A 13,296-nucleotide genomic window follows, 5' to 3' on the forward strand; every position below is an offset into this window, starting at 1 on the left:
AGGCTAGAGGAAGAAAGAAGTCTATCTCCAATCAGATCAGTATTTACCTCTGAAGTGAATGCTTCTGTCAAGAGTTCAGTCTTTGCATCCAGATGCTGTTTGGAGGCTTCAGTGCTGTAGCATGTGGTGTCTGAACTAACTCACTACCACCACAAGGCTGTGTGAAGAGAGAGGAAGCAACAGGCAGAGACGATTTGTGGGAATGGTAGCATTAAGAAGCAGTCAATTAAACACAGTACCACAGTGTTCAAAGCTGAGGGTTTTGTCCACAAAATAATCAGAATGGTTGTTTGAATTGCCTTTGGAAGGGTTGTTTTGAAGCAGAAGTGGATGGATGCAGTAATCAAAGAGTGCTTATTGCCTCTTGAAATTTTAATTGGGCTTAATGTAATAATCTGTTGTAAGCATGAGGCTGCGTGGGCTTTTAAGAAGTGGTAGTCTCCTGCAGAAGAGCCACCTCTCACAGAGCAATGTGTTCATAACCTGGGGCAGCAGCCAAATGTGTAGCATTGTCTTCTCCTCTGAACACTCTTACCTGAACTCTGAAGGCTGGTTCCTGTTTGCTGTGTCTTGCCCGAATGGCTTGAAATGGGTGCAAGAATATAAAGTGAAATGGAGATAACAGCAAACAGAACTCTCATTTTATGTCTTAAACATTTTTCTGTGATAGGGAGAAAATAGTTGCATATATTTAGTCAGCTAGTACATAATCTAATGTTTTCTTTCCTTTCCTATGAGTTTTATATGGCGAAAGTGACTTAGTTTGGAAAGGTGTAGTATTTTTACAAGGAGATCTAGCAACAAAGCTTCTGATGAAGGCCTAGGCAAAAAAAGTTGTTTGTTTTTTCCTTTACAGTATAACTGAAATTAGTCTTTTAAAATATATTCAACGTAAAGAAGAATCTAAGATGCACATCCTCATTAATGGAACTACATTTTTTCTTCATTCTAACCTCTCTTGTAGGTATATCTGAAGTTCTTCTTGTTCATGCTAATTGAAACAAATAGCTCTTTCTTAAAAAAGTTCAAGTTATCTGGCATTCCCACTATTTAGAAGTGAAGGATTCATGCTCTTGGCATATTTTAATCCTTTAGCTTTTTCCCCCCCGTATCTGTGAAACTGCAGAAAAGCTGGATGAGTTGTTTTTCAGAGTGGTTTTAGTTTATTTTGCCCACATTAAAAACTTAAAGCTATAAAAGGTAGTTTTGCACCTTTTCTTAAAGAAGATACTTTAGACACAGTTTGTCTGGATGTTGAATTTGAGTTTTGTTATCTTTGAAACCTACCCAGATTTACTGAAGCAACAGCCTTTTGGAAGATTTCCATTTGCATATTCTTAGTAGGTGTTCATTACTTTGGAAGTTAAATCATCTAAGGATTTTGTGTCTGCAACAAGAATGTGCTCCATTGATCCCTCTAGGATCAATGCTTTAGGAATTGGACAGGACTTTGTTTGCAGGTGTTCTTCCTGGCAGCGGGTCAGTAAGTTAAAAATTCCCCAGCTAGTACTCAGGCAAGATGCAGCAGCTGATAGGAGCACAGAATGCTGAAAGTTACTCAACTTTAGTTCAGCAGTGCAGTGCGTTCTGCTGGACAGTAGCATTTTATGTCTTTTCAGAATTACACTTTCAAATTCTATATTAATATGTGACTAAATTTATCGATATCTCACCAGATATTTTTAATGTACTGGATTTTGTTCTTTAAAATCATTGGCTTGCAAGTTTTTAGTCAGCTCTTTCTAGAGATGCTGGTAATGACAACCAGAGCTTACTAAAATACAGTTTTCACTGTGTTCCCATTAGGCATAACCAGAAGTTACTCAGGAAATAAGGCAGCAATAGTCGTTTTTTGGCTTGTTAACTGACACTTCTAGGTGCTATTATTTAACTGAAAGGAACAAAATGAAAGTTAAAACAGCAAGACTAGATTCAGGCTCTGCTGTATGGAATAGATAATAAAATATAGATAACCTGTAACTTCTATCTTAAGCCTCTGAAAAGAGAAGAGTCATAGTTTGGCAGTGCAGTAAACTAGATTAATTTTTCCATTTTCAAATGAATGTGAGTAACTCAAGTTTCCATTTTGTACTCCTTTAAAACAAGTTCCAACACTTTTGTGTTGAGGTACAGTATGTTTCAATAGCTAGGCAGGCCCCAGCAGCTTGTCAAAGCTCCATAAGCTCTCTGCTTATGGCTTGCAGAAAGCAAGCTAGATTTTCATTTCTCCTTCCATTCAACAGGAGTCTCTTTCATGTCTCAAAATTGAAAACGCGTGTTTTTCAGTGTGGTGCATGGATGTGTGTGTGCCCTCTGGCACACCTGCTTCTAATTTCCTGACTTGAAAGCATCTCCCATCAAAAGAAGCAGAAAAACAATTTCTTTCTGACACGCTGCTCGGAGGCCCTTGCACTGCAGAAGGCCTTCCCTTCGTTTGCCATCTTGGTTCCATTGGTTGAACATTATAAGATGCAGAGCATGCATTGTATGGGATGCTCAGCTTATATTGTGCTGGGATCTTTCTCCTCTTGTTGTGGTTATTTCAAGCATTAGAAATCTACTTGAGAAGTCACTGTACTGAGGAAAAACCAGTAATTTAATCCTTAATTTCTTGCATGAAACTCAAATTAAGGACCTAAGTCTATAGCAAGTTAAGGTTTGTATAACCTCTGGATTAAGTAGGGTGTTAGTTACTGTTTGGTGCAGAAGTTTAGATTAAAATTCAAGTATTACAGGTCAGATTTCTTACCTTTTCTTCAAAATAATATGCAGTGTAGAATTTTATCCAATAGCTGAAAATAAGAGATGTTAATGAGCTTAAAAAACCCGAACAAAGCCACAAGAAGCCCCATGTAACATGGTTGTTGTGAAAGTTGTGCATGCGCTAACTAGCATATTCCTACAGAATAGAGCTTTTAACTACTAAAGATCATTTAAGAAGGAAAAATACACAATTTTAAGCTCTGTCTTCAGTGTTACTGCCGTGTCTGTTTTCTCAGTTCAACAGCTGACACATTCACAGACGGCATCTGGATTGTCTCCGTAGCTACCGTGCTGCAGCATGCACCTATCCAGTGGTATGACATTGGTTTCGTTTCAATGCCATTGAATGACATTGGTTTCATTTATTGACAAGCCAAACAAAACTAAATGTTTGAAAAGACCTGGAGCTTAAAAAACATTATCTGCGTACAGATAAACAATACTTGAAATGCAAAGACTGGGCCTGGCTTTACAGCATAATGGCCAGTGGTTTATATGGTCATGAAACCTGACTTTGCTAAGCTTTGCTCGTTACTAATAAGACCAGGTATACATCAAATCCATGCCTCTTCAATTTAGAGAGAAGGGTGATGTGAAGGGCAGTGTCAAATGCTTTGCACAAGTCTAGGTAGATGACACTGATTGCTCTTCCCTTATCGCACAGTGCTGTAGCCCCATCATAGAAGGCCACCAAATTTGTCAGGCAGAGTTTATCTAAATAGACAGTACATTTCCTGTACAAACATTGCTCACATTGACCATAGGGATCCCTGAGGAGGGAATCTGATTTTATTTAGCCCTGCAAACATGAAACAACGGTAGTATTTTTCTCAGCAGAGGGTTTATGAGCAGGCAACATTGTGTTTGCACAGTATTACTGTTAGGGAAATAATTTGTTTGCTATAGGAAACAGTTATTTTAGTGAGAAGCACTAATTTAACCCAGTGTATTTTTCCAGATAGTCATCTCCATTTGAGTCACTCCTATGGAAGATTTGGTCTGTCATTGCAAAGTATTTGCCTCTCGGATATTATGAGCTTCAGTTTACCGAAGAAGTCATCATCTTAACTGGGAAAAGATAATAAATTGATTTAAACTCTGTTTACAGGAAGTTTACTAAAACGAGTGTATTTGAGACTTTCATGCAGAAGTGAAACGTTGTTTAGTGGAAAAAACCACAAAGTATACTAATACATGCAGTTAAATGTACTACACTGTGAGATAGTTACGCAACATTTTCATCGGCTTATGTGCATGATATGGTAATGTGTTAAGTAGCTTTGACTGTAGTTGCTGTTTTGAGTCATGTTAATACAAGTTTTTTGGAAGTTGGCTAATGCTGGCAGTTAGATTACAAGTGACTGGAACTATAAACTTAAGCCCACAACTTTATAATATATGTTATAAATCAGTTTTCAATGGCTGTAATTCTGTGTACATTTATTTTGTGTCTAGTCCTAGTATTATCTACAGTGTTTTCCCAGTTTGAGATTGTAGAGACAGATAGGTCTGCTGAACCTGCAAGACAGTTCAGACTCCAGTATTTGGTTCTAACTTGAGATAATAGGAAGGACAATTCTATTGGAATAATTGAGGTGATTATTTTTCTGGTCAAAGTATGTGAATCACTGCTTAGCTATTTTTCTTGTTCAAAATAGATGTTCCTACATCAAAAACGGCAGTTAGTAACCAATCTTTCTTTTCAAAATGGGGGATTATTTTCCTTAGTTATCTGTCCCTGCAGATTGCTGGCATGTGATGTGTTGAAAGATTTTCTTAACATACACTGCCTGCAGCAGTCTATATGCTTGCTGCCTTATAGGTTGACATAAATACGATAGAAAGAAATGACTTTGTCTGTGGGGATGTAGAGATGTGTGATGTGTTAGTCGAATTGCAGGGCTGCTTTCGTTGTGGTTGATCCTGGATCACATCAGTGGGCTGCAGCTGTTCTTAACCCATATTAAATTTTCTCTTAATTTTTTTTTTTTGTAGCAGACTTAATGTTATGGGAACTCTTCAATAAAGTCATTGTCTTGGGAGGAAAATAACATTATACATCACACTAAAAAATGGCTATTGTCTTTTTGACACCAGTTTACTAGGAATTACTCAAAAGCTGTGAAGTAGTAACATCTGGTTTTATTACTCGATGCGTAAGAAATGCATAGACTCACTCTGATTTTTGTGTCTCATTTGCTTGATTCACATTCTAAGTCCCATGGTTCTTAACCACACAGGGTTATGTTTAAACGTATTTAAAGGTATTAACAGGTTCTTTTCAAGTCAACTTGCTAAGCTTTTGCTGGAGCATTAAGAAGTTTTGTTCTAGACTGTAAAACTCATAATGATTCAGTGAGAGCCATGGGTAAAATGCACTTGCAGGTTTTTGTGTGTTCTTTGTACATTACTTAGTCTGGAATAAATATTAGATAATTCTATTGTGAACAAAAACTTTCGAGCATGGAAATAATGAGGCAATGAATAGACAGACCCTCCTGTTGAGGACACTGTATTGTGTGAGTCTCTTGATACTGTCCTAACTAGGATGCTTTTCTCAATAGCTCAAGAGCTATTGAGAGCTAACCTCAATGAAAACACTTCCTTTGTGCTCTCAAGAACTTCCTCCCTCTGCTATGTAATTGTTGTAGTATTTCAGCTCTTAAGTTTTCTTTTAAATTTATAACTGGTTTATACTCAATCTGTTTGCTATACAAAGGATTTTTTTGCCTTTCTGATGTCCAAATTGTATGTAGATTCAATGCCAGAGTACCCCACTTCAAACAGTTCAGTTTAGCTGAATTGTATTAATCAGGAGACACTGCCCATTAGCAGTGGAAATGGGGAGGTTGGGGGTCCTTTTTTTCTTTCCCTTCTGTGTGAGCAATGTTTGAAGAACAGTGTTTCTGAGCTCACTCTGCCTGTAAGGGGAAGGGTATAATTGTGTGGAAAGTAACCAGACGAGAGATTGTTGCAGTGTGTTGCTACCAGGTGATGGGAAGGACAAGAAGCCAGTCTGTAAGTAGTTCCAAGACAGCACTAGACCTGCTTATGTGTGTTTGTGCAACGTTGTGCCCAAACCAGTCAGTGCTCTAAACTCGGCACATTTGGGAAGCATAGCAATGTGCTGTGCAACTCAGCAGGCTGCAATGGAGCCAGCTTGGATTGGGTTTGTTTATTAGTTCTCTTTTTGTGCCAGATCTAGGCTGCCTTCAGCTGGAGTTGCTCAGTTTTCTCTGTTCTGGGCTTGTTAGTGCTTCCAGTAAAGTGAGTTATATCCATGGAGACTGCGCTGTCTTTGTCTCAAGGCAGCTTAGATTGGATTTCTTACCAGCTCCAGCTCTGTGCCATGAGAAAGCTGCTAGATCATTTCCAGCCACAAGTTGTCTCTGATAGCTGCGTAGATGTATTTATGTAGTTCTGCACCTGAGCTAATAAATCCAACTGGATAATAACAATATTTTTTAAGGAGCCAGCTCAGTGCTGGCTTCATCTTGTCATGAGAAATTTGATAGAAATATGCATCTAGATAATTGGGATCTGATCAAATTGTAATTATCTAAATTTAGATAATTTGAAATCATTGTAATATTACAGCTATAAGTTAGTTGTGTGTTTTCCTTTTTTCTCAACTGGGTAACACCTTTCAGCTTAACTAGCATGTGATTAGACCTCTTGTAGCTGCTTCACCTGCTTCCCTGCCATTGAAAAATGTCAGCAAATGGGAGGCAGAGTAATGAGTTTGTATACATGCAGAAGGTGTCGCCAGAGTGTTTCCCTGTCCAAGAAAATGCTGATCCAATACACACGCACTGTACCATTCAGCCATAGCTGTATGCACCAAAGCACAGTACAGGAATGGAAAAGAGCAAGAGAGAAACGCAGCAGATGTGGAAGCATTCTAATAGTAAGACTAGCTCTAGTGGCCTGCTTGTCTTTGTCACCAACAGGTTTCAGCAGATAGTTACAGGCAGCACTGAGGCAGTGTTTTGTTTTTTTTTTTTTTGCTGGAGCTTTTTAGTTTCTCAAACATTCAAAAATAACAGGAATTTTTATTAGGAGTCCAATGAGCAGCCATCCTGTCAAAAAAAAGAACACAGGTAAATTCATGTATTCCTCTGCTGACAAAAGGCTAAATCAGAAAGGCTAAGTAGAAGATTGCATCACGTAGAGGAGTTAGTGGCATTCGTTAAAGATGTTCTTGGTTTGAAAAGTTGCCTCCAAGTATCATTCCTGTGAGAACGATTAGTAAGTGGATTCTTTGAGAGAGGATTGCAGGATCTGGATAAAGATGACAAGTCAGAGACAGTCTGGCTGTTTCTTCTTTATGCTCACTAGTTCTGTTTCTTCTTCCCGTATTTAACTTTTGGTTTATGACTTTGTGCAGTAGAAATTCCAGGAAAGTTGAGAGAAAAACTGCTGACGTTGAATTTTTGTGTGACTCGGGGTCACCCTCTATAAAGAATAAAAAAGTATGGCAGAAACTATCGTACTGACCTCTCTCCTTCCCCCCCCCCCCCCCTTATTTTTTATTTGACTGTGATGATGTAAAATAATGACAGTGTTTCCTCATAACTATGCCTATATTTTTGATTGTCCCAATCTTGATATTTCTTTAGGTTGTGGAGAGCACCTTGTCCGAACCATACTGGCCAGAGAATGTTCATGTGCTTTGCAAACAGAAGATGCCCACCAAGCTCTCCTAGAGACTATGCAAAACAAGTTTATTGGTAAGTATGAAGTATGTGATGCTAATTGCCTAACCATTGCGTAACATGGTTTAAAATGCAATTAAGCCTATGAAATAAAATTTAGATACTTATTATTGTGATTTCTGTTGAAGCCTTATGTTGCAGTTGGCTTCAGATTCATGTTGTGTTACATCTGAAAAATGTTAAATCAAACTACAGAAGAATATTTTGGGAAATCTAAAGGAAAACCCTTGGAAATATCTCAATTGTTATGTGAGTCACAGAATACCCGGAGAGGTTTGAAGAAAGAATTTCCTGCCTGAATCACTGCCTGTGGTGTACAATTGCATACTTTAGAATTCGTGGTTTAGGAACATTAATACAAATTATCCGTCATGTTAACCCTTTTAAATATAATAAACCTCGAAACCACTGCATGTTTTAATTAAATGCTTTGGACAAACAGATTCTGTTTTGCTATTTACACGATGAAATTTATTTCTTGAGAAAGTGATGTAGACTTCATTTAATTCTACACCTGGGTCAGAGGAATCCCAGGCACAGCTACAGGTTGGGCAGAGAAGAGATTCAGAGCAGCCCTGCAGAGAAGGACTTGGGGGTGTTGGTTGATGAGAAAATGATCATGGCCAGGCAGTGTGCTCTTGCAGCCCAGAAAGCCAACCGTACCCTGAGCTGCATCAAAAGGAGTGTGACCAGCAGGTCGAAGGAGGTGATCCTGCCCCTCTACTCTGCTCTTGTGAGACCTCATCTGGAGCATTGTGTGCAGTTCTGGTGTCCTCAACATAAAAAGGACATGGAACTGTTGGAACAAGTCCAGAGGAGGCCACGAGGATGATCAAGGGACTGGAGCACCTCCTGTATGAAGACAGGCTGAGGAAGTTGGGGCTGTTCAGGCTGGAGAAGAGAAGGCTGCGTGGAGACCTCACAGCAGCTTTCCAGTACCTGAAAGGGGGCCTATAGGGATGCTGGGGAGGGACTCTTCATTAAGGACTGCAGTGATAGGACAAGGGTAATGGGTTCAAACTTAAACAGGGGAAGTTTAGTCTGGATATAAGGAGGAAATTCTTTCCTGTAAGGGTGGTGAGGCACTGGAATGGGTTGTCCAGGGAGGTTGTGAATGCTTCATCCCTGGTGATGTTCAAGGCCAGGTTGAACAGAGCCTTGGGTGACATGGTTTAGTGTGAGGTGTCCCTGCGCATGGCAGGGGGGTTGGAACTGGATGATCTTAAGGTCCTTTCCAACCCAAACTATTCTGTGATTCTATGATTCCAGTGCATTGAGTCACAAAATTTGCGATTTATTTACCCAAAACAAGCCTTTAGGGAGGATGCTTGCAGTAGCTTCTCTAATTTGTAACACTACCCTGAAGGTGCTGTATAGAAGTGACCTAACTTCAGGGAAGTTACAGCTGTAGTCCATACTCTCAAAATTTATTGTGCTAGGAGTACTGAAAGCCGGCACAAATTGTACATATCTTTGTGCAGTTTCATATCAGTGCATGCACACACACAAAGTAGAAAGCTACTGCCAATTAATTCATAGAAACCGTCTGATAAAAGACCAAAAAATGCAGGAATTTCTTTAGTTGACATACCTAGTTACGTTGCTTTGAGTTTTCTGGGTGTTGTTTTTCCTCTTTGGTAACTACTAGCAGAAACACAATTCTTCTCTTGCTGTTTAGTCCAAATGTATTTTGCCACCAGTTTGCATAGCAGGTGTTTTTATTTTAAATGATAATTTGATAGTCTATGATACATGCATTGTGTTCTTTACGGAAAATGTGGAAGTATTTGTATTGGGCTTAAAACCATAGTTAATGTTGCTAAAGCTTGTTTCATACCTGAAATTATCAGTTGCAGAGAGAGCAGAGCTGCGCAGACAGAGATACCAGCCTAGCAGTGTGACATCATTGCTTTGGGAAGACAGTTTAAAACCAAGAAAACCCAAGGGAAAGCGAATAGAATGAGAAACAGGACCCAAGTAATGCTTTACATGGTAGGAAAAATGTGAAAAAAAAGGCTTATAATTCCTTTTTAAAGCTTCATGTTTTAGTTAGGGATAGGTCTGTCTTGTGTTTTCACAAACTTACCAGTGAAACTTTGTGTTGCCTGACAACAGCTACGTGTGTTATCTTCTCAGTTGTACTTTGGGGCAGTGAAGACATGGGAAAAAAGCAGTAAAGCCACCTCTTTGTGTGTGTGCAGGTGAAGTGCTTGGATTCTGTATTTGGTGAGAAAGGATAGAATCTAGAATGAAGACTGATTGAGGAAAACCTCAAAACCCAGAAACAACTTGCTGTTGACCAGTGGCATAGTACCAAGTTTGTAGCTAGTAGCGTAATTTAAGACATCTTGGCAATTCTGCAGGTGGAATGTAAAGTTATGTCTTGCTACTGTAGCACAACAGTTGAAAACGTAACTTAAACATACACTTAAAACAAAAGGCTTGTATTAAATAGGGGGTTTTCCTGTGAATTTTCATAGATGATGTGCTAGTTGATATCTCAGGATGTTTGGCATGATGCAGTGTTTCTTACCGTTGTGAAGCAATAGGGTACTGGTGCTACCAGACTACTTGCTGCTGGCATGGATTCTTTCCTTGCTAGCCTTTCTTTAAGCCCTATTTTGTGGGCTTCTCAAACTTTGCCAGAATTATAATAGAACAAGGCCAACAAATACTCCTTTCAAATAGCAGATCTAGAAGGTTTTGTCAGAAGTCAAAATGAGCGTTCCTTGTATTGGAGGGGTGAACAGCTGATTTTGGCAGTTGCCATCAGATCACTGCTTCCTGTTTACAGAGCTCTTCGAGTTCTCCGCAGAGCCCTGGGAATCCTTCCAGCTAGGGAATGCCTGGCTTAAACAGTGAGTGCTGTTTAAACAGCAGGTGATGAGCAAACTAATGGCAGATGTGCTTCACTCATCATTTCTCAGAGCCAGCTTACTATGGATAATGTACAATTGGTGGTTGAATCGGAGGCGAGAGAAATGAAATTCAGATTTATTTGTAGATCCAATGGGCTTGGTATCTTTAGTTGAAGAGCATTGAAGGCTTGGTACACAGTTGAAGAGTGGTGTTCTGTAGTCACAAATACCTTCCAAACAGAAGAAGAGAGGGTTTTGTTACTCATCATTCCTTTCAAATGTGGCCAAGTTTGTGGAATGTAGACTTAAAGTAAATGTTTGTGTCATCTCACTGGCAGGAAATCTGGGTTTTAACAATGGCAATCTTTTGAATTGTACTTTTAAAGCTCCTTATAATGTATTAGAAATTAATAAGCTGAAAGACAGTTGGAATCTGATATTTGTTCTTCCCTTACCGGGAATATATTTGCCTATTCCTGTATTTTTAAGTTGTGCTTCAGTTCACAAATGAGTAGTGTCTGCAGAAGGATAATGCTGACACATTCTCTGTTAGGAATTTTATGTCGGATACCCCTCCTGGGAGCAGGGGTCTGGACAATTAGGGGTGAGAGGATATGAATTTCCCCGTTACAAGTTACGCTTCTTGAGGGGAGAAAAAGCCTCATACTTAAAACAGTTACAAGACTGCCAGTGACTGTCATTGCACGGTGTTATTGTTACTTTATATTCAGGTGCTGCATCACTCTAAACTTTGCAGTATCATTCATGATTTTGTAACAAAGGAATCATTTGTTATCTGTGTGAGAAAACCAGCTGGAAAAACTAACACAACATGGTGATGCTGCGTGAGGGCTTGTCTGGGTCCTGCCTGTGCTTCTTCTCAAAAGCATTGGGATTTTACTGGACAGTGGTACCCTTAGTTACCTAACTTCTTAAAATCTGTGAAGTTTGACAGCACAGGTGCTTTTCCTTGCAGCTTCTTTACAAATTCTAACCAGATGTTTTAACTTACTTAGCGTGAAATACAAAGATCTCTGGTTTCAGACAGTGTGCGCTTAAACTTTTAACAAATAATGGTGCATGAAATTAAAAGCAGGCTTCATTTAGTGCTTATATAGTCCTCTAATGTTTATTTAAATTGTTAGCTTGAAGTTGAGTGGGATACATAGCAAAAGCAGAGTGGCACACAGCTTCACTTTAAACACGGTGTGTACACAAGGTGGCTAAGTCCAGTGGTAAAGGTGATGGGGACCTGAAAAAGTCTGAATTTCATTCACATCACAAGAAGGTTTAGAACTGTTTAGCTGCACCCCTTTAAAATTGGAGGATGCTGAAGCACTTAATTGGTTACGCCACACCACAGTGAATGTTGAGACCAAAGTTCTGAAGACTTTGAAAGCTAATACAAACAATGAAGCTTTCTCTACTTTGGCAGAGTATGAATGTAAAACATCCGATGAACAGCTGGCTGGTCCTTCAGCTGGGTTAGTGTAAATAAAACACTTCTTACACAGCTTAGTTTTGAGTCTGTGCTAGAATGGATCTGTCCAGTAGCTACAAATGGGAAAAAAGTACAGGATCAGAAATGAACAACTCGTATCAATCACATCTCTGGAGGAAGATCACATGTTCTGGAGGAAGGAATCTTGAGCATGAGGAGGTTTAATTTACAAGAGACATAAAAGAGACAAGTCTTCAATTGTAGCTCTCGTTCCTCAGAACAAAGCTGAATATTGAGGCCATTATTTGCTTTAACACTATCTATACTGTAAAAGATCTATATGTTCTGTCCACGGTCTGAGGCTGAACCTGGGTCTTCATGTTCAGTTGTGGTTGCTCTTACAGAACTGATGGGATTAGTGAATGTGGAGTTGCTCCAAAGACCTGTTTGCTTATTTTTGAGACACCATTACTGCAAATTAATAACATGCAAAATATATAAATAAAAACTTGGTAATGCTTTCTGTATGCCAGATAGCTGTAACAGACCAGTGGAGCTTTGAAGAAGGGAAGTGTGTTCTGTAAAGTATGATTTTGTGACGGGGGGAGGTGAGGATTAAACCAAAACTATTGAAAGATGGTTTTTGTTTGTTTTTTCCTACCCTTTCTCTCTGGTGTGGCCAGCCAGTGCTAACATTATTAGTTAATGCTGCAGTTGAAGTTTTGCTTTGGATTCTTCATGCCAAATTCTTCTGTGCTATGCCAGTGTAACTGGGAAGGAGCCATGAGCTTCATGAGACTTCAAAATGGTATTTAAAGCCCCAGGTTTTTGTAGTTTTGTCATTAGCAAGCTATTGGATCCAAGATTTGCCTAGCAATACTATTTTATTGCACTAGAAAAAAATAATTTTGAGGTAGCAAGCATATTTTAGTTTATTTTGACTTAATTTTTAAATGTACAGCAGGATCTATCGTTCTCAAGAGTGGAGAAAGAACGTGGGAGCCAGATTATTTTCTCCTTCTGATGAGAAAGTATTATGACCTCAATATACATGACAGTATTTCACTTGCACCTTTTCCTGTTTAAATAGTAATTAAATACAGTGTATATGAAAAAATGTTCTTACCTACATGGCTATTTTTACAGAAGACTGCATTATTATTTCTCAATAGCTTGGCTGTAGCAGAAGTATTTTTAGAACTAAATTAATGAAATACGTTCGTAGCCTTTGAATTCAGTGTTTTGAAAACACTCAAATTAATTCCTGTGTACCGTGAGTGGATTCTGTTTAGAAATAAAGTATAATACTCCTTCTGTACCATTATTTTTACAGATCTAATGATGGATGCATAGTGTTCAGCTATCCAGAATCTTGCTTAACATACTCCTTTGCGCTGTATTGCTGTGCTAAAATACACTCTCCAGCATAACTTCAATCCTCAGTAATAAGTTTGTATATCCAGAAATACCTTTGTTAAAAAAAAATTAATCCCTCTTCTAACTTTATGGTTTTTTAATT

The 13,296-nt window shown here is 38.8% G+C and overlaps 1 protein-coding gene across 1 annotated transcript in view; it reads left to right on the top strand.

Annotated features, from left to right (window-relative positions):
- TASP1 (taspase 1) overlaps positions 1-13,296 on the top strand; it is an 85,874-nt gene that overhangs the window by 49,828 nt on the left and 22,750 nt on the right. Inside the window, 1 exon segment of the mRNA XM_061461534.1 lies at positions 7,383-7,493. Coding sequence (XP_061317518.1) covers positions 7,383-7,493 — 111 coding nt within the window.

The sequence above is a fragment of the Pezoporus flaviventris genome, unplaced genomic scaffold (genome assembly GCF_033815535.1).
Source record: "Pezoporus flaviventris isolate CSIRO_AGI_PZ_B2104156 unplaced genomic scaffold, CSIRO_AGI_Pfla_v1 ptg000031l, whole genome shotgun sequence".
Lineage (NCBI taxonomy): Eukaryota > Metazoa > Chordata > Aves > Psittaciformes > Psittacidae > Pezoporus > Pezoporus flaviventris.